This window comes from Lagenorhynchus albirostris, chromosome 12 (genome assembly GCF_949774975.1).
Source record: "Lagenorhynchus albirostris chromosome 12, mLagAlb1.1, whole genome shotgun sequence".
Lineage (NCBI taxonomy): Eukaryota > Metazoa > Chordata > Mammalia > Artiodactyla > Delphinidae > Lagenorhynchus > Lagenorhynchus albirostris.
The window spans coordinates 10,188,793-10,214,923 of NC_083106.1; the positions used below are offsets into that span (position 1 = coordinate 10,188,793).

Consider the following 26,131-nt stretch of genomic DNA (forward strand, 5'->3'; position numbering starts at 1 on the left):
CTGTTTAAAATTTTGTGTAGTAACATAACAGTATCTATGAATTTTGTGTAGGTAACATATTATCTATGAATTTATTTCAAAAGAATAAAGGAGGCAGTAGAAAAGTTTCATTATAGGACTTCCCTGGTGGCGCAGTGGTTAAGAATCAGCCTGCCAATGCAGGAGACACAGGTTTGAGTCCTGGTCCGGGAAGAGCCCACATGCCGCAGAGCAACTAAGCCAATGCACCACAACTACTGAGCCTGTGTTATAGAGACCATGAGCCACAACTACTGAGCCCGTGTGCCACAGCTACTGAAGCCTGCATGCCTAGAGCCCGTGCTCCACAACAAAGAGAAGCCACTGCAATGAGAAGCCCACACACTGCAACGAAGAGTAGCCTCCTCTCGCCGCGACGGGAGAAAGCCCGCAGGCAGCAATGAAGACCCAGCACAGCCAAAAATATAAACAAATAAATTTATTAAAAAAGTTTCATTATGAAATAGGAATGTACTGTCTGTATGTTCTAAATTATTATATTACATGTTTATATAGTTTTAAACTGTATACAAGATATCAAATAAACAACTAGAAAACAGAAGACAGTACCAGTTCCAGGAGTATGGCAGATTGGATACTCTAAGTGCCTATAATTGAAATATCTAAAATACTTGATAACATGCTTTTTTTTTTTTTTTTTTTGGTGGTATGCGGGCCTCTCACTGTTGTGGCCTCTCCCGTTGCGGAGCACAGGCTCCGGACGCGCAGGCTCAGCGGCCATGGCTCACGGGCCCAGCCGCTCTGCGGCATGTGGGATCTTCCCAGACCGGGGCACGAACCTGTGTCCCCTGCATCGGCAGGCGGACTCTCAACCACTTGCGCCACCAGGGAAGCCCGATAACATGCCTTTTTAAATGGCTCACAAACTTGGCATGAATGTGACTGAAACGAAGAACACAGAAAGTAAACCAAGAACATGGAAAGTAAGAGAGCAATAGAAACTGACTTCTGTTATGGGTTTTAACTTTCCATTTGATGACGATACAGGGAACAGGGGAAAGGAGGAATCTAGGGCCCCCCCAAAAGGGAGTAAAATATGAGACAATACCTCTCAAATAACTTAGGGACTAAGAAGGGCTACATCCATCATTTAAGAGCATGAAAACTCACTAAAGAGAAAGGAAAAATACCTGTCTTGAACTTGATACTGAGAGGTAGGAGGAATTAAGAAATGACTCCTTTGAGAATTAGCAACCACAGGCTAACCATCACCAGAGTTTCTGGTCAAAATTAACACTTAATGGTGTGCTCTGTAAAACCTCAAGAAGAGAATTCCATTTAAAATGGTCCCAGAGGCCATATGACCTGAACCCACTGATCAATCTTAATACCAGTTGTGGTAGGACAACGAAATATTAGGATGTTAACATCCTGATGTAACACCCTCACTGCATCACCTAGGAAGTATACAAACCATGTCAGTCAGTAAGGATGTGTAACAAGCCACCCCAAACTTAGTGGCCTAAAGCCACCAGCACGTATTATGCTCACAGATTCTGTGGGTGAGGAATCCGGACAGAGTACAAAAGGGAAAGCCTATCCTCATCACAACGTCTCTACAGCCTCAGCTGGAAGACAGCTGATAGTCACCAGACGGCCTGGGGCTGGAACCTTTTGGAGGCTTCTTCACTCAAAGGGAGGGTCACAGACCCCTCCACTAAACAGAAGCAGTGACCTAAACACAATCACAAACGAAAATGTTTAACTTCAAGCCTTTGGATCTAACTTGCAATTTACAGGAAACAGAGGGGCTAGATGAACAAATTAAGCCACATCAAGGGAAAACAACCAGACAAAGCCATTTCATAGGACAACTGACTCCGTTTTCTCAACATGCCAAAGGCATGAATGGGGGTGGGGTAAAAGAGAACTGTTCCAGATAAAAAGACTTAAGGAGCAAATCAATGTAGTAACCCTGTATGAATTCTGCTTGAAACAAATTAACTATAAATAAGGCATTCTGATGACAACTGGGGATCTCCGAATATGGCTAGGTTAGTAAATGAAAAGAACTTACGGTGGCATGTGAATGCTCATTCTATCATCCTGTTTGTCAGCCTATTAAGAACTTTCTAAGCAATAAAACTTTACAAACTGAAATATGAAACATGATTCCTGATGACTAGTGCCCACAAGCAACTGGCAAAAGCATACAACAATCCTTCTGAGGGAACAGGACACAAACCCAAGCCTCAATAAAACTATTTAAAAAAATGAATGAAGGGAAGTAAGAAAATTCTTAGAACTAAAAGAGAACAAAAATAATGCGCATCAACATTTGAGAGATTTGGGCTTCCCTGGTGGCACAGTGGTTGAGAGCCCGCCTGCCCATGCAGGGGACGCGGGTTCGTGCCCCGGTCCGGGAAGATCTCACATGCCGCGGAGCGGCTGGGCCCGTGAGCCATGGCCGCTGAGCCTGCGCGTCTGGAGCCTGTGCTCCATAACGGGAGAGGCCACAACAGTGAGAGGCCCGCGTACTGCAAAAAAAAAAAAAAAAAAAGGGACTAGTTTGGGAGTTCCCTGGTGGCCTAGTGGTTAGGATTCTGGGCTTTCACTGCCATGGTCTGGGTTCAATCCCTGGTAGGGAAACTGAGATCCCGCAAGTCACGCAGCAGTGTGGCCAAAAATTTTAAAAAGTGTGGGGGGGGGCGGGGAGGGGGGGGGGCGAGACTAGTGTCTAACTCATTCTGCAAAACTTCGTAATACAGATAACAAAACCACACGAGGATAATTACAGTCCAATCCCTTTTATGAACAGTGATTCAAGAAACCTAAATAAATGTCAGCAGACTGAATTCAGTGATGTGCAAAAAATATGTCATGAGGCTAGGTTTATTCTAGAATGCGTGTTTGGCATAATACTTAAAAAAATGTAATATACCCCAATAACAGATTATAAGAGGGAAAACAAAGTGATCATCCCAAAAGACACACACAAAAAAAACACGTAAGATAAAATTCAGCATCCATTCATGATAAATTCTTAGCAACCTAGAAAAAGAAGGGAACTTCCTTATCCAACAATGGGCAGCTACAAAGAAAAGAAAAGAAAAAGAGAGTAAACATTATATTTAATGATGAAATGCTGAAAGCCTTCTTTTAAATCAGAGATTATACAAAAACAGACAGTCCTTTCAAATAATGCATTGAAGAAGCTGTCTGAGGAAGGACAAAAGAAGGGGAGATGGGAGTGTTTTTTTTTTAAGCAATTAAAAAAATAAAATTTGGAAAACATAAGAGAATCTATAAATGATTAGAGTTAGTAGAATTCACAAGAACTTAAAAGGGTCAATGTACAACAAAATTTAATATACCAAGTTCATTATATTTGTATATACCTGAAACAATGAAAAAATGTAATATAATAAAAATATAAAATCTATGTTTACAATACCAAGAAAAATATAACGTATATAGGAATAATTCTAACCAAAAAGTACAACAGTTCTTTTTGAAGAATATTATAAAAGAAATTTAAAACTATCTAAACAAATGAAGAAATGGAGAGAGAAGTCATTCAGGAAGAGGAGGGACAGTGGGGTAGGAATGTGAGAAGAAAAGGAAAATCAGCCCTGAGAACAAGCAGACCGGAGCACCACCCATAGCACATAAGCAGCGCTGAAAGCAGATTTGGACAAGGCCACTTTTTGACAACAAAAATGACTAAACATCTGCCTCTTCTTACTAACACTGTCTTTCTCGAAGTGACTGGTGCTTCTTTACCGATGACAACGCCCGGACACACTTAAGTCCTGCCTCATGGCTCAAAATTAAGACACCTAACCACCAAATGCTCACAGCTGCTTTGAAGTAGCCAGTCCAGACTGACCCTCACTCCCCTGATACCTCTTAGAACCATCCAGCACACACCCCAACCCCTACCCTATAAACCTCCCAACCCCACACCTTCCGTGAGGCTCCGCAGGGGCGTGTTCTCCCTGGCCCCTAGTAACCCAAGGCAGGTAAACCCAGCTCGTTCTATTACGTGTGTTGCTAATTGTTCAAATGAGGTACTTTTTTTTTTTAACTCTTATTATTTTATAAGCATCACCTATTTCACATAAAACAAAAAAGGAACAATGAAAAAAAAATCCCATTATAATAACAACAAAAAAGACAAAATTCTTAGGAAAAAGCACGGTAAAAAATGAAAAGTTTATATGAATAATAAGCAAACACAAATTGCCAAGAGAGCTCTGAAAAGAGTAATGAAGATGTACTAACCCTACCAGATATTAAAACATGATAAAAACAGTACAGTACTGACGCACTAACAGAAGGACCAATGGAAAAGAATAAAAGTCCCAGAATAACCTCAAACACTGTACATAAAGGAAAATTTTAAAAGTTTAAAAGGAAAGATAACAGTAATGGTTAATTTTATGTGTCAAGTTGGAGAGTATTTGGGGATGAAATTAGCATTTAAATCAGTGACCTTGAGTAAAGCAGATTACCCTCCATAATGTGGGTGGGCCTCATCCAATCAGTTGAAGGCCTAAATAGAACAAAAAGACCAGCCCCCCAAGCAAGAGGGAGTTCTCCAGCAGACTGCCTTCAGGCTTCATCTTCACCATCAGCTCTCCTGGGTCTCAGCCTGCTGGTCCACGCTAGATTTTGGACTTTCCAGCTTCCATAACTGTCTGAGTCAATTCCTTAAAATAAAATATCTTCATCCTAACCAATAGGCTAGTTCTCTGGCGAGACCTAATACAAGAAAAGTTACTTAACCAAGTGGTCATCTAGAGAAAAACAAATTATGTTGGATCACACCTCTCTCCATAGATTAGGGTACGTGAAATGTAGAAATTACTCTATGAAAATACTACAAAATAACAGGGGACAGTTCCTTTGTAACTTCAGAGTATGGAAGGTTCATAATCTCACTAAAAGTAAAATCCAGATATCATAAAAGAAAACACTGCTAATTCTGACTACATAAACATTTTTTTAAATTCAAAAAACCCTTCTGCATGACCAAAAACATGTACCACAATTAATGTCAAAAGACAAATGATAAGATGCGGAAGTGAGTAATTCATATCACGGACAGAGGTCTAGTCTCCCTAATATACCTAGTTTTTATTATATAAATCAATTTTTAAGAGACAAACAACTGAATGGAAAAATTCAAGATAAAAAGATATGAGCTGACAGTCCAGGAAAAAAGGAAATGTAAACATTTTTACATATGTAAGATGTTCAAAATCACTCATAACAAGAAAAATGTACATTAAAACTACATTATCAGATTGGCAGAAATCCAGAAGCTTCTTAAAACCACGCTACTGGCACATGGTAGGCACTCGCACACATCGATGGCGCGAGTATTAACTGGCACAACCCCTAAGAGGAACAATCTAGCAATATTTACCAGAATTACAACTGCATATACCCACTGATACAGCCAGGAATTTATCCTACAGATACACTCGGACATTTGTGAAATGACACATACACAGAGCATCATGGCAGTATTGTTTGAATTGCAAATAACTAAAAATAATCTAAATGCCCATCAAAAGAGAACTGGTTAAGTACATTATGATATGTCCATAAAATGGAATGAAGCTATAAAAGAATGGAGGATTGCTTTATGTACTCCTCTGGAAAGAACCGCAGAAAATATATTTAAGTGGGTAGGGAAGGGGGAATGACAAAGAACAGAAGAATGTTTACAGTATGTTACAGTGTACCAACATTTGTGTAAAAATAGAGCTAACAATTAAAATATGGTATTTTGCTTCTTTATATAAAGAAACATACAATAAACTAATGAAGTGGTTATCTAGCAAAGGGTGAGGAGGGTGGTGAGCTAGACAAGAGGAACTATGGTGGAGACTGGAATCTGTACCCTTTCCTTGTACTTGTTAATTTTTGAACCATATGAATGTATTATCTAAAACATTACACATTCAAAAATGTTAAAGACACAAAGTATCTTAATGGAACCCTAAAATTACCTTTTGTATCAACCACATTAACAAAAGACACAAAGTCATACTTGCTGATTATCTCCTAATACAAAAATCAACAGACTGTGTATGCTATATCTGGGAACAAAAGGAAAGTCTACAGGAAGGAATGTTCTGTCTGTTACGAAACACTGGCTTCTTACATTAAATACAGTTGAGCTCCTTTGTTTTTTAAATGCATGTGAATTCAGCATTCTAAATTCTTATTAAAATTTGGCTTGATTTTGAAAATATTCTAGTGGTTATTTTTACTTTGTTTTGGGATAGAGTTGGGGGGATTATTCGGGTTTTGGAGGTGCTAACTATATCTAAAATGCTAGATCTCATTTCCTAGATAAACTTTCCAAATCTATCTGAACATCAAATTCCCTAAAAAGTAAAACTGTTCCTGTCAAACCAGACCCTCTGATTAGGCTACCTAAATGTCTCAGGCTACCTAAATCTCTCTGATTTCCATTTCTTTGTCCCAGAAGAGTTTACTGAAACTTAAACTTAAAAAATATTTAGACATTCTATAGTTAGGGAGTATGAAAACAAGAAAAAATTTCCAATACACTTTGAGAAATATTTGTATTTCCTCAGTATATACAAAAAAAATGACAGTATTTACATTAAGGAATCATTTTCATATAGTATTTCCTGACATATAATTTATTGTATTCAAGTCAATAAAATAACAGCAGTATCGTTCAAAGCATAAAAGAGGCCTAAACTAAGCACATTAAAATAGTATTCATTAAAATAAGATTTGACCTGTAGTATGCTTTAAATATTTAAATATGAAGGATATTAAATAACTAATTGCCATGTGGAAGAAGTCATCAGTGAATGCTTCATAAAGGAAGTAAATTTTGAACTTGGTCTTGAAGGAAATGACAGGCACTCAGAATCCTTAATCAAATTGGTTTTACAATCAGAGATTCATTTTAGCTCACTGAAGGAAAATGAGTAATATAATCTCTCTATTGAGTCCTCCTTAAACTCTGATGACATGACAAAACATTCTGTCTACAGAGAAGCTCAATAAGGCTCTGAAAGCCTAGGAAAAGCCTGTAACTTTATATATTATAAACCCAGACACCAGTCTCTCTCACTTAAAAAGAAACGGTATTGAAAGGTTATTTAATTTTCCCACATTTTAATAAAAGACCAGACTGAATAACTTTGAAATAATGTACATTCCTACCTCTATAAATTGCTTTATATAAAACCAAAATTTTGAAAACATATATGCAAAAAACAAGATTCTACAGATCTTCAATCTCGGCTGTTGTTTTAACATGTTTTCTTTGAAGTCATAAACTCTTTTTGGAACTCAAATAAAAGTCACATGGGAAAAGACTCCAAAGAACCCAAGAAAATAGTTAAGGAATCGGCTGAATTTATTAAAATTAAGCTTCATATATTTATATATGTTGCTTAGCATCAACAATCTCTCCAAGCTGTGTAAGCAGCACTTTAAAAACTGAATAGTCAATGTCACTGTCTTCCCCTCTCTTCACCACCCCCAACCCACAAAAATGAAAGAAGAGAGGAAAATATAAAATGCAAAGTTACATTTTGATACTTATGACTGAAAGTGCTATGAAAGCTCTATTTGAATTCAGAGTACAGGTCCTGAGCTCATGATACCTTTTAATATCACTCAGTGACAATCTCTAAAACAAGATGAAACTGAATCACTGTACCAAATGCATATGTACTATTTTTCTACAAATCATGTAAGCTGAAATACATAGCCCAATAACCTAAAAGAGTATTTAATGAGGCTAATTTAAACTAGAAAGTGTTTAACATACTTAAAAGTACATGATTCCCTTTAGCATTTTAATATATTGTAATTGAAGTGATTATCAGTCTATAAGCTAGTTTAGGAAGAATAACACTGCCAAAGGCAACAATGTTTTGTCCCAGTAGCACTTACCATTAAAACAAAAACAAATCAAAAGAAGGCTCAACATAAAAACACCATGTATGTGCCAACTAGAAAGATTAAATGATCAATAAAACCATTTTCCTGAATAAGCCTCAACGGAGTGACAGAGTACTTTCTGGAAAGATTCAGAACACAAATGACAAAGAACATGAAATGACTTGACATTTTCTGCTGTCACTAACCAGTAATGTAAGAAGCTATTAAACTAGTCATTCTTCCCACCCTTCAATCTCAAACATCCATTCGTAAACAAAGAGTTTAGGTTATAGTTCTGCATTTTCTCAAAACTTCAATTTTTCCCACTGAGAACAGAACTGTTTTCAATGGGCCGGGAAGACATCTCAGAACAGAGGCCTGGGGACCAGGACTGTGCTCACCTGCTGCGGCTGGTACCTCTGCTGGGGCTGGGACGGCAGATACTGCGCCTGCGGCTGCTGGCTGTAGTAAGGCTGCTGGCCCTGCTGGCAGTAACCGCTCACACCTGGCTGGCCATACTGAGGCGGCACCTGTTACGGAGTCAAGCGGGGCAAGTGAGAAAGTCAAGACGTGCCATTCAGCGAAGTCAAATATGGTTTCAATTCAGCAACAGGAAGTGGGTTCTTTGCTAAGCAATTGAATTCGATATTTTTAATATTCTCCCCATTAGACAAATTGGCATACTGCTTTCTACTCACATACTATCAATGAAGACAAAAGGCAAAGTATTTTTTGAAGCAGAGTTAAATTATCAGACATCAAAAATTGATAATTTCACAAAAATCCAGTGGCAGGGTCGGGGGGAGTTCCTAATACTGACGTCAAAGAATTGTTTCTGCTAGGGCTTCCCTGGTGGCGCAGTGGTTGAGAGTCCGCCTGCCGACGCAGGGGACGTGAGTTTGTGCCCCGGTCCGGGAAGATCCCACAAGCCGTGGACCGGCTGGGCCCGTGAGCCATGGCCGCTGAGCCTGCGCGTCCGGAGCCTGTGCTCCGCAATGGGAGAGGCCACAACAGTGAGAGGCCCGCGTAACGCAAAAAAAAAAAAAAAAAAAAAAAAAATTGTTTCCGCTAGAAAGTCAAAGCAGCATTATGCTAATCCATTCTCATGCAACACTCAGATGAAAATGAACTCCAGTCCAAGCTCACTAATACTTTGTAGGATGTTTGTGGTTTGGGGACATGTTTGTTTCAACTAAGGTCAGAATGCCTCAATTACATTTTAGCAGATACCAGTTACAGCAGCAATTCTATTACCCGATACTATTTTGGCTAAAAAGAAACAACACTGCTTTATAATAAAATGAAACCCATTTAGAAAACAATACTATGTATATCAAACAATATAACTATCAATATGAGTTCTTGATGGAAAGATATTCATAGCTATACAAGGGTAGTATTTTCCTAGTTGATAAAACGGTTACTGATATAAAGCAAAGCGTACTGTGCTGCAAATACCCAAGTTACAGACAGAATGACCTAAAATCAGTCTTCTCCATTTCTAATTTACATGAGCCTAAACAATCCTGAAATCATTGCTCAAACAAAAGTCCTTCCTCATTCAGTAAATACACCACTGATGATATTTTCTGATGTTCTTTCAAATGAGAAATCTATTGACATTTTTTTTCCCCTAATTGAGAGAAAGAACAGGCGAGGAAAAGAAAAACAAGATATCAGGACGGCAAAAAGCACTCCTGGAATGAGAATGGTGAAGTCACTGTGAACACCACAATAGGGTCCATTTGAGAACTGCAAGAACATGATCCCCATAAGCACACATACTTAAGAACTCAGTCATCAGTCCCAGATATACACTTAAAAAACAAATTGACTACAGAATACTGAATGAGGAAAAGAAGAGAGTGAGGAGGAAAATATTAAACACTCTGCCTCTAAGACCAATTAGCACAGTAATTGGCAACATATTCAATGAAGTAAAAGGGAAAAAATGCAGAAAGCTAAAGTTCATATTCCTTTTGACCCGATCTAGATTATTTTCAAGCTGCTAGCAACGCTGACAAAACATTTGGCCACAATGGCTTACAAATGCCTCTCATTTCGCAGACCCCAAGTTAGTAGAACAGACAAGTTTGTATTGAAAACCATGCAACAGCACAGTTGAATTCTTTGCTTTTATTTATTTTACAGCTTGATATCTCATAATGAATGTATGTCCCTGACATAAGCCAAGCCAAAGAATTTCCATAAAATACAACTCCACATGCTAGAATACCATATACTACCACAACACATACCCTTCCGTTCAACACCCATATGTTTGATTTGATATCTAATACTGCATTTCACACAAGCATCTTTGCAGTTTGATTTGAAGCAGTTAGGGTAACACTTTGCCAGTGTTAAAATGACTGTAAAGCTCAGTCAACACAGCCAGCAACTCCCCTGTGAATTGCACTTTAATATGTTGACTTTCTGGTTTACAGAAACCCTTACACACAATATGGAAGTGTGTGTGTGGGGGGGTTCTATTTTCTAAGCAAGACAACAAGAGGACATATTGCAGGAGTCTCCTCACACTAGAGAAGCCATGAACTTACTAGATTCTTTTACTATCTATTCCAACTCCGAAAAGTGGGGAAGCAAGCCGGATGCCGGGGAGGCAGGTAGGCTGGGTGGGAGTGTAAGCAAATCTTCAATGGATCCATAGTGACAAGCTGCAGAACAGGGCAAATGTCAGAGGGGGAACCACCCAAAGCATCTGCTTGGGAGATTTCAGCACTGTCTTCCACAATTAAAAACCTACCTGCTATCCTTTTAAATACATGGTCTAATTATTTGGTACTAACTAACTGGCTAACTAACCTTCTGAGACCCTGGGATAACTGATAGGGCCTAGAGCCAATCAACTGCATTTGGTTTACTGTCCTTACGTGGGAGCCATGACAAAACAGAGATGACTAAGTTCTAGTCTACCTAAAGCATCTCTGTACTAGAAACGTATGAAATCTGAATCCAAGCCCTCTGTACTAGAAACGTATGAAATCTGAATCCAAGCCCTCCTGTACCTCAGTTGTGTGAATACGATCGATCACATAATGATATGCCTTACATCTCCATCTGCAAAACGGGGTTACCTCCTCTATTAATTCCTATTAATATTATAACCAGCAATATTATAATCCTATCTGGAATGCTACACAATAATTATTACTTATTAAACTAAGTTGTAGTGCTACCTCTACAACATTAATTGTTAACTAAGTGTTATCTTTAAAAAGCAATTTCTAAATATAATACACCTCAGCTGTCAGGAACTAATGTCAATTCTTTAATGGTCAATAATGTTTTTGCTTTAATCAGTTTAGATGTAGGGCTTTCAAAGTTCTATTATATGATTTTCTGACATCTTAAACCAAACAATCATTATTAAGAAACATAAATGGAAGGGCGGAGCCATAATACATGGACTGCCCCAGAGCCTACTGCCGGAAGTTGTCTGCACAAACCCCAGAGAAACTGTGGTCTCGCACTGCCGGCTTCTCACACGGCATCAGGGCCTTCAGCCACACCGCTCCTCACTCAGACCTCCATCTTTCACAGCATCTGCTGAGGACTGAGAAACCCACTACACGGTTATGAAGACCCAAAGGACTAAGCCATGAGGGAAGCATATGAGCTTTTATTGTCTCAAGTTTTGTGAAATCAATTTTGGCTACTAAGAGTCTTTTTGCTTATCTCTTAGTTCTTAACCATATTCAGGGTGAATAAGATTACCAAACTGTTGAATTCAACTGTTCAACAGTTACCAAACTGTTGAAATTTAACCAAGAGTTACTGAGTTTCAGGAACCAAGTGCTGAGAATTGAGGAAACAAAGCACTTCTGTCTCAGATACCACGCGTCCCCTAACCGGCCTAACCCACCATCATTTTCATGCCACTTCTGATTTGATTTTACCACAGGGGAGATTATTAGATTTCGTCAGTTACCCCTTTAATTATGTGTTCATGTGTTTACCGTTTGTCCTCATCACTAGACTACACACTCCTACACCCGTGGTATGCCTCCTGGAAGGGGGCCTGCCACTGAAATGTTTGTTGGATGAATAATGAATGTTGTTCAATGGATTATTAAATCAAGTTATTATTATATAAAACTTTAGCGCTCGCTTCGGCAGCACATATATTATATAAAACTTTAATGATGGAACACATTATAAAACTGAAATGACTTATACCATCCAAGTCTTTGATTCAGCTTCATCCAATAGACAAAAACCCCAAACCTCACGTTGACAGCAGCAGAGGACCCTCGGCTATTACCGGCTAACCCTCGAGGTCATTACTGCCCAGCCAACGCGCTAGACATTTATCACTAAACTAAACCAAATGGAAATCTCCAGAAAATGCCTAAGATCAGGGATTTTCTATTTGTTATGTAAAAATAAGAAAAACAAAAATTTCTCTCATTTCTAAATAAAGAGGATCTTCAAGTGGAACATGCACACACACAGTCACAAAATGTTTTATTCCAATTTTCAAAGAAATGTGAACGCTTTCAAACATTATCGGAGAGGGAAAGTATAGCTAAAAATGATTCGTTTACTTTAAGTATTTATTTTATGAAACTACTCTGATAAAGGACATGAGTATTAACTTTCAAATCTCTGTGTCATGTTAAATGTGCAGAATTCCAGGCCCCATTTTTCATTTTACTTTACCTTGAACTCTTTGCTCATACTTCAACACTGAAGAAATGATCAGGGTTATATTCTCATCCTTTTCCTTCTAAAGAAGTTTGAGAAAGCAGTTTCTCCACTAAGTTTCAAGGTGCACTGCCCTACGACCCAGCAATTCCCCTTGTGAATACATACCCATGAAACGCTCACATGTGTCCCAGGAAGGATATTCCATCCAACACTATTTACAAGAGCCAGAAAGAGGAAGCAATCTAATTCCAACACAGTAAGTAAATGGGAAAAATAGATTTTGCTAGAGTCATACGTGGAATTCTAACCATAAAGTGTACAGTTTAGTGGCATTAAGGAGATTCACATTGCTGTGCGACCATCACAACTATCCATCCTCAGAACCTCACCATCCCCAAATGAAATTCCATTTCCATTAAACAGTAACTCCCCATTCCTATCCCCCACCCCAGTCCCTGGGAACGACTATTCTGCTTTCTGTCCCCATGAGTTTGGTTATTCCTTTTGAGTCGGGCTTATTTCACTTAGCCTCATGCCTTCAAGGTTCATCCATGTTCCAGCATGAATCAGAATTTCATTCCTTTCTAAGGCTAAAAATATTTCCATTTTAAGTATATACAATATTTTGTCCCATCGTGGGCAATGGGTGGGTTGTTTCTACCTTTTGGTTATTGTGAATAATACTGCTACGAAAACAGGCATACAAATACCTGCTCAAGCCTTTTCTTTCACTTCTTTTGGAAATATACCCAGCCCATAAGTGGAACTGCTGGATCATACGGTAGTTCTATGTTTAATTTTCTGAGAAACCGCCATACTGTTTTTCACAGCAGCAATACCATTTTTTAATTCCTGCCAGCTGTGCACAAGGGTTCTAATTTCTCCACATCCTTGACAACACCTGCTATTTTCTGTTTGTTTTTGTAATAGCCATCCTAATGGGTGTGAAGTGGTGTCACACTCATTATGGGTTTGATTTTCATTTCCCTAATGATTAGTGATTTGAGCATCTTTTGCATGCTTATCAGTCATTTGTTTATCTTACTTGGAAAAATGTATTAAAGTCTTTTGCCCATTTTTTGATTGGGTTGTTAGGTTTTTGTTGTTGAGTTGTAGGAATGCTTTATATATTCTGTGTATTAATCCCTTATATGATTTGCAAATATTTTCTCCTCTTTTGTGGGTGGCCTTTTTGTTCTCGTGATAGTGTCCTTTGATGCACAAAAGTTTTAAATTTTGATATACTCCAATTTATCTATCTTTTCTTTTGCTGTCTGCGCATTTGGTTTCCACGTCCAATAAATCACCGCCAAATTTAACGTCATCAAGCTTTCCCCTAGGTTTTCTTCTAAGAGCTTTAGAGCTTTAGCTCTTATGTTTTTAGGTCTGACCCATTTTGAGTTAATTTTTGCACATAGTGTAAGATAAGGGTCCAACTTCCTTCTTTTGAAAGACCTGTTGTTCTTACTCTAGTATATAATTTTCGTATCAGCTTCAGATCCTTTTGTTCTAAGAACAGTTTGGTTTGGTATCTACACTTCCCTCTAGAACTATATTAAACGAATACAACACACATTCAACGAACTATAATCTGTTTATATGAAGTTCAAAAACAAAATCTATAGCAAAACTGATTTATAGTGATAGTAATCAAAACAGTGCTTGTGGGATATGGGGGCTGGTGAGAAAGAGGGGTGAGGAAACTTCTGGGGTGATGAAAATATTCTGTATCTTAACTGGGATGGTTGGTTCATAGGTGTACCTTAGTTGTCAAAACTCATCGAACTGTACACTTAAGGTCTGAGCATTTCATTGTATGTATATTATAACTTTAAAAGTATGTATATACACTTAATAACGAAGAAGGTATCTAAACTTTTGACCTCACGTTTTTTCTAATGTATTTATGTCAAACCATTCCGGCCTTACTTAAACCTAGATGTAAGTTTCCTATTTGATAATAAAATAGCAACTGTTTCTAGGAGCTTAACAGGGAGTTTTCATACTTTCAATTTACATAATTCCAAAATATTACACAGCAATTAATACTGAAACAATCATAACGAGTATGTAAATTCAAATATTTAACGCAAGTCACAATATGTATAGGAACGATATCCCTTCAACCCAGAATTCTGCTTTTGGGAATTTACCTTAAGGAAAAATATAAAACAAGTGTGCGAAGATATGTGTAGCAAGGAGGTCACTGCAAGCCCCTGATACCACCCCCACTCAAAAACAGGGAAGCAGCCTAAATGGTTAAATGTGCCTCCACAGAGACTGGTTTAAAAGGGGAGGGTAATGATATTCTATTCAATAAAATATCACAGAGTCATTAAAATGAATGATTCTAATTGTAGATAATATGTATTGAATAGCAAGAAAGTCTGTCCCTGGATTTTTGAGGTGGGACTTAAGGGGTAGCAGGTTACAAAACCATATATATTTTTTTTAATATGAAAATCTGTATATGTGTGGTGAGTAAAGAATTAATAGCCCAGAAGAATATACATCAAATGTTATGTATCATTTCTTAAACCAGCTCTGAGTTTTTCATGAATCTAAAACTAAATGCAATTTATTTTGGATTAATTATTGCTGTCTTTCTAAGAATTATCAAAAAGTATATTATAACAATTTATATTTCACAGCAGAAAGCTTCCTAATTTTTATCTGTTAGTTTTTCATCATAAATGTGAGTCCTTCCAGATAAATTCTACAAAAAAAGGAAGGCAAAAGGCATAGGAAAAATGAGTTCACAACAGCTACATTTTAGTCACTACTGTGGCATATTCTGCTGGCTTCTGATTTTACAGAAAGAGTAAATGCTATTTTTCATGCATAAGAGACAGACTGAAAATTCCCCACAGCAAGGAATTCAGATGCTAAGTCTATGTGTGGCTGAACCAACTGCAGGAGGAAATTTTATTATGTCAACATGTCCAGTCAAAAATAATGTGTTAGAAGGTAATAAATAAAGTTTACAAGGTCAAAATCCTACAAATGCTCCACAATCTATAGTCCCTTAAGCTAAGTTCCCAACTGAGACTTTTAAACAATTTAGGTGCTTTTTAAATTCACTTTCTTATTTTAAAAAGAGAAATAAATCTTGTCCTTAAGCTTGTCTAAGGGGGGAAAAAATACTCCGTAACTTCCTGAAATTACTCCTTCATGCTTGAAAACTGAGAAACAATCAACGAATGTATACTGAGTGCTTACTGCATGCACTGTATAGTAAAGCCATAAGTTCCTTCAAATTTTGTCCAGCTTCCCTTGAGTAACAGAAAAAAGACAACGTGGGCTTGGAGGAGTCAGCAAAGAAGTCAAGGGTCAAGCAGTGTCTAAACTCCAGAACAGGCTTGATGACCAACCACGCAAACAAGCTAGTTACTCAGCTCTCGTTGCTACGGAGCCCACTTCCATTTTTGTCTATGCCCTTGTACCTAACAGATAACTTCCGGGCCATAAACACTGCTGTTGTTTAACAGACTGAAAAAAAAACAACATATCTGGGCTACTTTAGCCCACTCCCTTAGCTTAAAATTTTTTTTTAATTCATATCAGAAAATAGCTTTACTTTTTGATTTGTGAAACTAAATTAAAAAGTTCTCATTTGTCATCAGCAATAAATTTTTTCTCATGACAAATTCTGCTTTCTAAAACTTCCTTATCAGGTACACACTTTACGTTTATAAGATCATAAACAGTGAAAATAATATATATATAATCTCTCTTGGATTTCTTTATAATTATTAATTGCCTACAAAATTTCACTGCTTATTCTAAGTCCAACTGCTCTATATTTAGCAAATCACAGCTTAAGTGAATACTATGTCAGACCAATGTTCTGCAGAGTGAATACGCTACATGGCTGTGGGAACTAAATGGTAGTGCCTTTCATGACCTCAATTTCCAAAAGTCGGCAATATGTCCTGAACAGCCTTTATTTCCTCTTCATAATCACTGTCATTCTATTACCCACAAATTTATTTATACCCTTCTTAAATTAATTTATATTTCTAGTCTCTTGAGGGTAACAAGTTCTGGAACATTACTATCCATTTTGTAAAGTGGTACATCCTTTAGTTTCCGTAAAATTAACTCCAAATTTCAAGGAGTGCCCCCTAATGCTAGTACATGGAACTTGATTAACAAATGCATGGTCAATCAATGCCAGCCAAAGCCTTTATTGTACCAGATCAGAGATTCCTTGTCAACTGCTTTCTGCCCCCCTCAGTCCCTTGATTATTTTCACTGCCTTATCTAAACTGCTTTCACTGTTAGTCTTTATTGTGGAATAGCAGCTAAAATAGCATAAGTGATTCCAAAGGCACAGCAACCGTGGCTGTACACAAAAGTAAAATCACTTTTCTACTTACTTTTAAAAAGAAACCTCTAGTACACATTTTGTATTCTCCTCTACCTCTTAACTACAGATGTTTTCACCTTTTTTTCCAGGTCAGCCAATTAGAGGAGATTTTAAGTATTCATAAAATGCAGGCATTCACTGGCAGTAAAATGCTTCCTCTCATTTACAACCAGTGTTGAACGAAAGTCTTACTGTACACAAAATTAACACACGAGTGTATAATTGTAGTTTTATGCTCAAGTGCCCTAATTATGCACTTTAAAACACTTTCTTCCCAAGGATCCATCGAAGGCATTTGGTATCACAGATCTATGAGGTCTACAGTGCACTTCTTTGACAAAAGAGAAGCATAACAAGAAAAAAACCTGCAGCTTCGGAAAGAAAGTATGCATGCAACGTACATGACGATAAATCTCATTCTAAAAATTTTAGCTAGAAAAAGAGCATATTTCCAATGTATGTGAATGGGTGAGGGGTCTACTACCTAAGAGTAAAAGATGAATTCTTACTACCTGCTCTTGAAGCAACCAGAACCAGCATACCAAAGCCAAGTGGTCTAAAATCTTTCATAAATCAACATGGGGAGAAAATTTCACCTATGAGTCTGCGAGCCTTACTAATATAATAATACAAGCAGGAAAAAAACTTAATAGTAAAAGGAGCCTTGCTCATTTCTAACGCAGAAGCTTTGACATCTAGGTTACTAGTATTTACATTTAAAACAAAATGAAAAATAAGTATTTTCCATACCAAACACACACAGTCATTTTTCAATTAGAGAATCATAACTATGGAAAGGCATCAACATGGTTTGCATGAAGCCCTACTTCTGTGGAGCTCACGGTATGTACAGAAAGAAAAGAAGGGCTCTGATGGCCATCTATAGAAACAAATAGGTCAACTCTGCTACAGAAGCAACATTTTCTTAGAAAAAGTGACTTAAAAATAAAAACATTTTTTAAAAAGGAAGGAAGGAAAGAGGGAGGGAGGGAGGGAGGGAGGGAGGAAGAAAAGGCCTGAGCTGCCTCACAGGGACTCAGTTGTCTCCATTCAAGAAAGCACTTTACCAAGAAACCAGGCACGTGATGTTGTATGTAATGAATACATCTCACTGAAAAGCAACTTGGAGTTTCCATCTTTCTTGTTATATTACTGGCCAAACTGCAACAGGTAGTTGTAACTGGTGAATATAATCTTTGAGTTGTTTCAATTTTTAAAAAAATATATAAAAAGATTACAAAATCCAAAGTCAAAACAGTACAACAGTACCTCACACACATATTAGAACAGCAGTTTTCTAACAGGACTTTAAGTGTGAGGCTACAGTACGTTCATGTTTTTAAAAACCACCCACTTGGTCTACTCACACGTGGTAAGAACACTGTTGTTTACTACAGGTAAAAAATGGAAAATACTCAGCAGTGCAACTGATGGGAACTTCTTGCCTAGCTGCCCTTCTGGCCAGATTTCATAAAGCACAGAAAGGAGGCCAAGAGCTTTGCCAACTCTCCCACATAAACCCAGCTGCCAAAATGGACGTGCCGAAAGGGCGTTTCAGAGAATTTTGAAGAGATAACCTTTGCTGAGGCTGCAGGGTCAACTCTGTAACCGCATGACTGGAACATGTGCAGTGAATGCTAGACTGAAAAGACTGTTCTACTGCAGATAACTATGGAGTGGGGGAAAACAGAGAAAACAGAGATTTACCAGAATCAGACTAGAATTTTAAACCAGCCAATGGAGAGACAAGCAACTGGTATCTTCTATGGAGGGGAACTTGATGGTGGGGGGACATGAGGAGAGAGACCGTTCACAGCAGGATCTTTCTACCTTGGGGATCTTATACCATGCATTTAAACTCCGTGTGTGTGCACGCGCATGCGCGCGAGTGTGTGTGTGAGATTTGTTAATGCAGTTTTGAAGTTGTTTCTTTTTTCTTTTTTTCATTAAAGAGTCAAAGCGGGGAACTATGTGATTACACTTTTCCAAGAGTCTAAAGTTCATCCATGGAGGGTAAGGGGGCTAGTTGCTTCTATATCCTCTCTCTCCTGCTCACAAAAAAAAGAGAGAGGGAGGGAGGGAGGGAGGGAATGATTTTAGTAACTGAGTTTATAAAAATGTGAGTAAAGAAACCACCAAGCCCCTCAAAAATGGATATTTCAAAAACTATATTGTGTTAAAATGTGATCCGTTAAAAATATACAGTCTAAGTATTCTGTAAGATACCTTTAAAAGGAGAAACTTGTACTCATTTATCTATCCACCCCTAAACGTAAATAATGTATATGGTGAAAACTGTATGAATGAAGAAAAGTAATAGCGATGGTAATGCAAAAGGGTCAGACTTCTCCATGTAACACGGCCAAAACCCAAACCTGGCTTCCTCTGAGACTTTGAGAATTCAGTAGACGGAAGAATCTAAGAATAGACAGTCCCAGGGGACGAACCAGTATGGGGACCTTTACCGGCATCCCCCCTGAGTAGAGGCACTGACACTGGCTCGGAGGGTGGGGAGACAGCTGCAGGCTTTGTCCTGTGCTACCCAGGGACACAACAGCCTTCAAATTACCATAATTAGCTGGTCATTTTATTTTTTGCCCTTTCAGAATGAACTCCTAACAAATAATGAGGAGTGAAAATAAAGGAGTCCTTTTGCACTGGGAGGTGTTCCTACCACCACTAACCCACCCTCTCTCACAAATCAGTGATATCTCTCCTGAACCCCACCTGCAAAGGTAAGACTAAAGGAAATATATACGCACATTAGTGGCTGAAAAACTGACTCCTTGCATTTTATTCCCTGGATCATAGTCTGAGTTGGGGGGCCGGGTGGAAATGCTCAAAAATACATGCAACACACACAGTCACATATTTGGATCAATAAGTTATTGTTTTAAACTGAAAACACACACTCATTCCCCCATCCTCAGAAGGCTAAGCCTAATTACACTTTATTGTAAATTATTTTATCATGCGCTATTAGAACTGGTAGAGATTTCAGAGATCACTGGTTCAACCCTGTCCTTATTAAGATCAAGAAGGTAGGGTCAAGGGTTAGGAAACCTGCACAATTTCACCCAGCTGGAGTCTCAATCGGAATTCAACTCTCTGCGCACACCCCCTCCCCACCCAGGGCTCATTCCACTCTCCCAGGGTGCTCAGTCATTGAATGGAAGGACTGGGGAGTAGCATGTTAAGCTAAGCATGGAAGACACTCAGGCTGGGACAGGAAGAGCAAAGGACACTCTGGACACCCTGCTCTGTTCTAGCAGAGAGCAGTCTAAGAACAGACAAGAGTATTAGGGAGCCCAAAGAACCTAAGGGAAGCAGCTGGAGTGGGAAGGGGTTGAAAAAAGGGAGCTCGGTGAGTAAAAACACAATGGCTACAAATGAGAAATGTACACACTTTTTTTTAAGTTTTAAACACTGAAATTAGAAAGGATTAAGATATAAAATTTCTACCAACACAGATATCATATACTCAAGGCAAAGAGAGGAGGCGGGGAGGCCCTTCATTTTTAGTCATTTGGCACATAAATTTAACCTATATGATAAACTTGTGATATTGGGTAATAGTTTAAAGAGGAGTTTCATTTTGAGGTTGAGACAGTATGAGGAAATGATGCTTCAGATAAAAATATCAAAGCCCTTGAAGTATAAATATATTTCAAAGCAAATGTTTATATAAGAAGAGAAAATCATTTAATTATTTCCCTTGAGATCTGCAATTTTTTTTATTTCATCAGATGGAACACACGTGCCAAATAGTCCCAGAAGATTGGTCAGGAAAAAATATAGGATGTTGATATTTTAAAATCATTAACAGAAAGAGACTTGGGGGTGGATAGAGGAAGCTTTACCTAATGTAGAATTATCAACAAATTAAATGTTTCACTTCTTTCTCTACCGTCTCTTCTATTTATATTTAATAATTTATTTTAAATCATTAAAATTAGACATTCTATAACCCATTCATTTTGAAACACAACAAATAATCAACATTATAATTATCCCTCACAAAACTATACTTGAACACAGATGTGTTCTCAGACTGTCCATTCTAAGCACCTCTGCAGGGAAGTCAGTAGACTTTGGGATAATACAAAAGTCATTTAACTACTTTCCTAAAACATGAAGGGGTACAAAATAATTGTCCTAAGATACAGTCCTCCAATCCAATGGCAAATAAAGATAACAGGGTCAAAATGTTTCTCATTAGACCATATTCTAATCCTACTTTAACTATAAAAAACCAATTTCTTCATTACCTTTAGAAGGAAAAAGCCAGACTTCAAACAGTATACCAAAATAATTCTCATTTTAATAAATCCTTTAAATTTAAAGATGCATTATACATATTATTGGGGGAGGGGGATGATTTCCAACTATTCATCTGACATATTTAGTTTCCTTTCAAGAACGTTGCTTACAAGACCAGTGGAAGTCCATCAGAGTAGCAAGGTAACACTGAGGTCACGAAGTCTCCCCGAATCAAGACCAGGTATGAGGAATTAGTGAAGAATGGTCATTTTCTAACCAGAGATATTACATTCAATAATCATCACAATCACTTAAAACCTATAGCTATTTCTTACTGCCAGAGAAAAGAAGTAACAACACTAGTCTCTAGCCATTTGGTGTTTCCTAAAATCTCTTTCCAATATCCTCCACTCCCCAGACTGGTGGGAGCCTAATGAATCTAGAAATCCCTGCCACCCCCTTCGCAGACTATGATTTCCCCACACGTCCCAGACGAATCCATTGTTAGGGTCTGGGCGTGCCATCCTGAACGGGTCCTAATGCTCCTGAATGAAACTCTCCATCTGCAGGACAGCCTCCAGGTGGGGCGCCTTCACTGCAGGCTTCTTTGGGGGGCTTCTGCTGGGACACAGGCTGCTTAGCTGGTCACGCCCTGACGTGGAGCTGATGTGCAGGGTAAGTGACCTGCCCTGCAACTGGTAAATCAAGTAACTGTGCTTTCAATTTTCCATCAAGTTGTCCTGCAAATAGGCCATATTCTAATTCTACTTTATCTCAACTGTAAAAAAAAAAAAAAAATCTTAAACTTCCATTAGAAAGAAAAGGGGTGAGGAATCAAAGGTGCTAAAAATACTGAAGGGTAAGCAGAGCAACGGCTTTCAAATGTTTTGATTCCAAATCAAAAGAAGAATTACGTTTTCTATCACAACCTTGAAAACACATGACATCCTTACTACATGTGATGCATTCATATTTTGTTTATATTCAAATTCCCTTTTTAAAAATTTCCGGTTGCAGCTTAATACACTGCTTTCATGCTCCCACTAACAGATTACAATGAATAGTTTAAAAAACACTGCACTCAAGGATGATTTCTTTCAGAGCATCTCAGGGAAAGCTGTTCCAAGTGATATTGTATCAGAATCAATCAGGGTCCATGGATACTGGTTCCTAAAGTTCCTTTCCCCTGACCTGCAGCTGCCATCGATACTCGACGCCACTGCCAGAGAACAAAACCACCGCTGATTTGACCTGAGTAGGTTGAACAGCTGGAGCGGTTCAACAGGAGACAACCAGCAAAGAGAGAGAAGGCAAACTCCAATAGCGCAGGGTAACAAGCCACCCATGGCGCCTACTGCTCAGAGAGGAGGAGACAGCAGCTCCTGGAAGGAATCAGGAGTCACAGCAAGAACGGGTGAAGGAGAGAGACAGGAGGCTGAGCAGAGAATCTGGAGAATGAGGGCGTGCCATGTTGAACAACAGGCCAGTGCCAGAGATGGTACATATCAAACGTATTACCGCTGGAGGAAAGAAATGAGATTAAAAGCATGGAATGGATTGAATTCCAGAGGAGGCGAAGAAAGGAAAATGAGTAAATTTTTTAACATAAAGAGTAAAGAGAAAGGGCTATGACTTCTTTTGATTTTCCACATAGATCCCAAAAGGAGAAACGTAAAACCTCATAGGGACAAGGCAATATATTTGTCTATGGGTGGGGAGGGCAGGGAGGACCTTAACTGTGGAAATCCTGACCACTGCGTCCCTGGGGCAATTGAGGCTCCCTAGCAATAAGTGTTTTGTCAGGTTTACATGAATATTCAGGCAAATAATCTCTCTGGGAGAAATACCTGGAAAAAAATTGTAACCATGGGACTTCCCTGGTGGCACAGTGGTTAAGAATCCGCCTGCCAGTGCAGGGGACACAGGTTCGAGCCCTGGTCTGGGAAGATCCCACATGCCATGGAGCAACTAAGCCCGACAGCCACAACTACTGAGTCTGCGCTCTACAGCCCACGAGCCACAACTACTGAGCCTGCACTCTAGAGCCCGAGTGCCACAACTACTGAGCCCACGAGCCACAACTACTGAAGCCCACACGCCTAGAGCCCCTGCTCCGCAACAAGAGAAGCCACCGCAATGAGAAGCCCGTGCACTGCAACGAAGGGTAGCCCCTGCTCGCCGCAACTAGAGAAAGCCTGAGCACAGCAATGAAGACCCAACACAGACAAAAATAAATTAATTAAAAATAAAATAAATTTAAAAAAAATTATGACTATGACCATCTGAAATTTGCAGTGATGCTCCTAAGAAGAATAAGGGAAGTTAACATATAATCGAAAAAGTGAATGTTCACAAGAAAGACTATTATAGGTAGAGAGGCACTGGGTAAGACGCTACAAGAACAGGGAGCCTGAAGGTGTCTCACAAATGTTCCCTGGACAACCAACACTGGAAAACAGAAGAAACCGAAGGCAGTTGTATCCATTGAGTTTGCACCTTTAGAAAATACAGAAATTAAGCTATGGAACTCTCCCTCTTGTCACGTTTCCCTTGTACTCTTTTATCATAACCTTACTTTGTTCTCTACCCCGAGACCTCAATATGAAATCCCCTATACCACAAATTAGAGTATAAGACTAATCAGCTCTGATTCTTTTCTCCAAACAACTGACTACAGTAACTACCAGAAAGATGTCATCATAAAAATTGTTCACTGTTATCAGCTAACCACCCCCCCAATTCATGACAATATCGATACTTCATATGTACAAAGCGCTTTTAAACTTCTTTCACACAGATGATCTCATTTAACTCTGTGATAATTCTATGAAAAAGGGTAGAGTTAGTCTCCTTTCACAGAGAACCTTCTCTGTGAAGGTTCTAAGAGTATGTGGCCAATTGGTGACAGAATCAGTGATAGATGGCTGGTCTCCTGATTCAAACAGACTGCAGTGTTGAAAGAGAAAGATACGGCAAAGCTCCCTTAAAGTCGGTATCTGTGCTTTGTTTTCACAGATGGATTTTGAACTTCTCTATACATTCCATTATATCACATGTACTGATTCAACATTTTATTAAGCAATAAAGTACCAAAAGAATCATTCTAGTCTCTATAGAAGACAGAAATACGAATAAGACAAAATCCCTGCACACAGCAGCTTACATGCAGAAAAGAGAGGTAATACATGTTTACAGTTCAGAATAAACAGGAAGATTTTGAGCAGTGACAGAAGGACAGGAGAGAAGGAAACAGGTAAATTCCACTTGAAGAGCTGCGGAAACGAGTCCTAGAGCGTTAGGAAATGCTGCTCAGACCAGAAGTACTGGCCCTAGGCCTGGAGGGAAGACTTGACTCTCAACTGGCAGAGAAGAGAAAAAAGAGGAATCCCTGTTGAGTAACAGAAACCCAGGTGGGGAGGACAGGAACACATTAAGGGTATGAGGAATAAACAGTTCAGTGCAGTGGGAGATAATGATAGAGGAGAATTTTGATTAATGCCCAGGCCACATTATGCACACTGCAGATGCTTAAACAAAGAAACAAACAAACCAAAAAAAAAAACCAAAAAAACCCAACACTGGCCGTATGAATGGTTGACTCTGTAATAAATTAGTACATTTCATTTTAAAACATAAACTTATGAGTTACCACCCAAGATAATGACTTACAGTTAACTCTCAAATATCAATTGCGAATTGTCCTTGGAAAAATTTTAAGCCCATTAAGGCTTTCCGCCTTGTCACAGACACCTTTAGGACGCCTCCTTACATTACTGGCCAAGAACACATCTTTTTCATGGCAACCCAAATAAGCCATTGGTAAGGAGGTAAACTTTCTGCTCTCTGAAATCAAATATTGCATTCCAAAACCATGCAATAATTTTTAAAGAATACCTACCATTTGGAAATTATTGCTGTAATTGTTCCCCTTTAATCAACATGAACAAACACTGAGCATGCCCCAATGGGTACTACTTAGACTAAAATTCCAATAATGGGTGATGAAAGCAGTCAAATACTGAGGTCCACAAACCCATGCAATCCTCAGACTCCCTGAAAAGTGAGTGATGCAGAGCTGAAGACAATGTATCACATGTGCACACAGTAAGAGAAAGCACCTGCATACGGTATAGGTGACACTACCTATATACATACATATTTGTTTATTTGAAAAATAAAACTACTAAAAATTATCTAATTTCTTCCAATTTCTTTTGGCATATCATGAATTTCAAATCCGATACATCCAAATTTTCAAATAACATATATCAGACCCCAATCTGGGTCCAGGTAAACAACTGTAGGGTTACCCTGGTACTAAATAACTGAAATCGGCCTGCGGTGGTCACAGGAGGGCCCACAGAGAGGCTGTTCCAGACCTCACAGCCAAGGTGAGGGTTGGGAGGGAGGCGAGAGGGGAGCAGTTGGGCATTAGGGGTGGCTCACTTGGGCCCAGTTACAAGTTAGTCACCTGGTAGAGCTGTGGAAAGTCCGGCAGGCCCAGGGCAACACACTGCACCAGTGCAGCTGCACAGACACACGGGCTCCTGCATTTTAAATCCCTTCTAACCTCTACCAAGCCAACAAGACCTCCTCTATCTATCAAGCTTCCAAATTCTTCTCTTTGGCCTTTTTCTCTACATTAGAAATATGAGAAAACCACCACACAAACTGTTGTCAAAGTAAAATCTGTTTCCTGAACAAAATTTACAAGTATCTTCTAAAATAATAAAAGCTTAGTAACTACCATCCGCCAAAAGCCATCAGTATTTTTTCTTATGCAAATTTTGCACAAGATATTTATTAAATAATTACAAAATTTTCTTATTCTATATAAAGCATTATGTTTGACAATTTAAACACTACACCAACTTATCAACTCCCCTGCAAAGGCTCTGGAGTAAGCTT

General features: G+C 38.7%; 1 protein-coding gene across 6 annotated transcripts in view; it reads right to left on the reverse strand.

Annotated features, from left to right (window-relative positions):
• ARID1B (AT-rich interaction domain 1B) overlaps positions 1 to 26,131 on the reverse strand; it is a 411,101-nt gene that overhangs the window by 275,599 nt on the left and 109,371 nt on the right. For all 6 annotated transcript variants that reach the window (XM_060168356.1, XM_060168357.1, XM_060168361.1 and 3 more), the window contains one exon: positions 8,325 to 8,453. In XM_060168356.1, the coding sequence (XP_060024339.1) occupies positions 8,325 to 8,453 (129 nt within the window). The remainder of the gene's footprint in view (positions 1 to 8,324; positions 8,454 to 26,131) is intronic.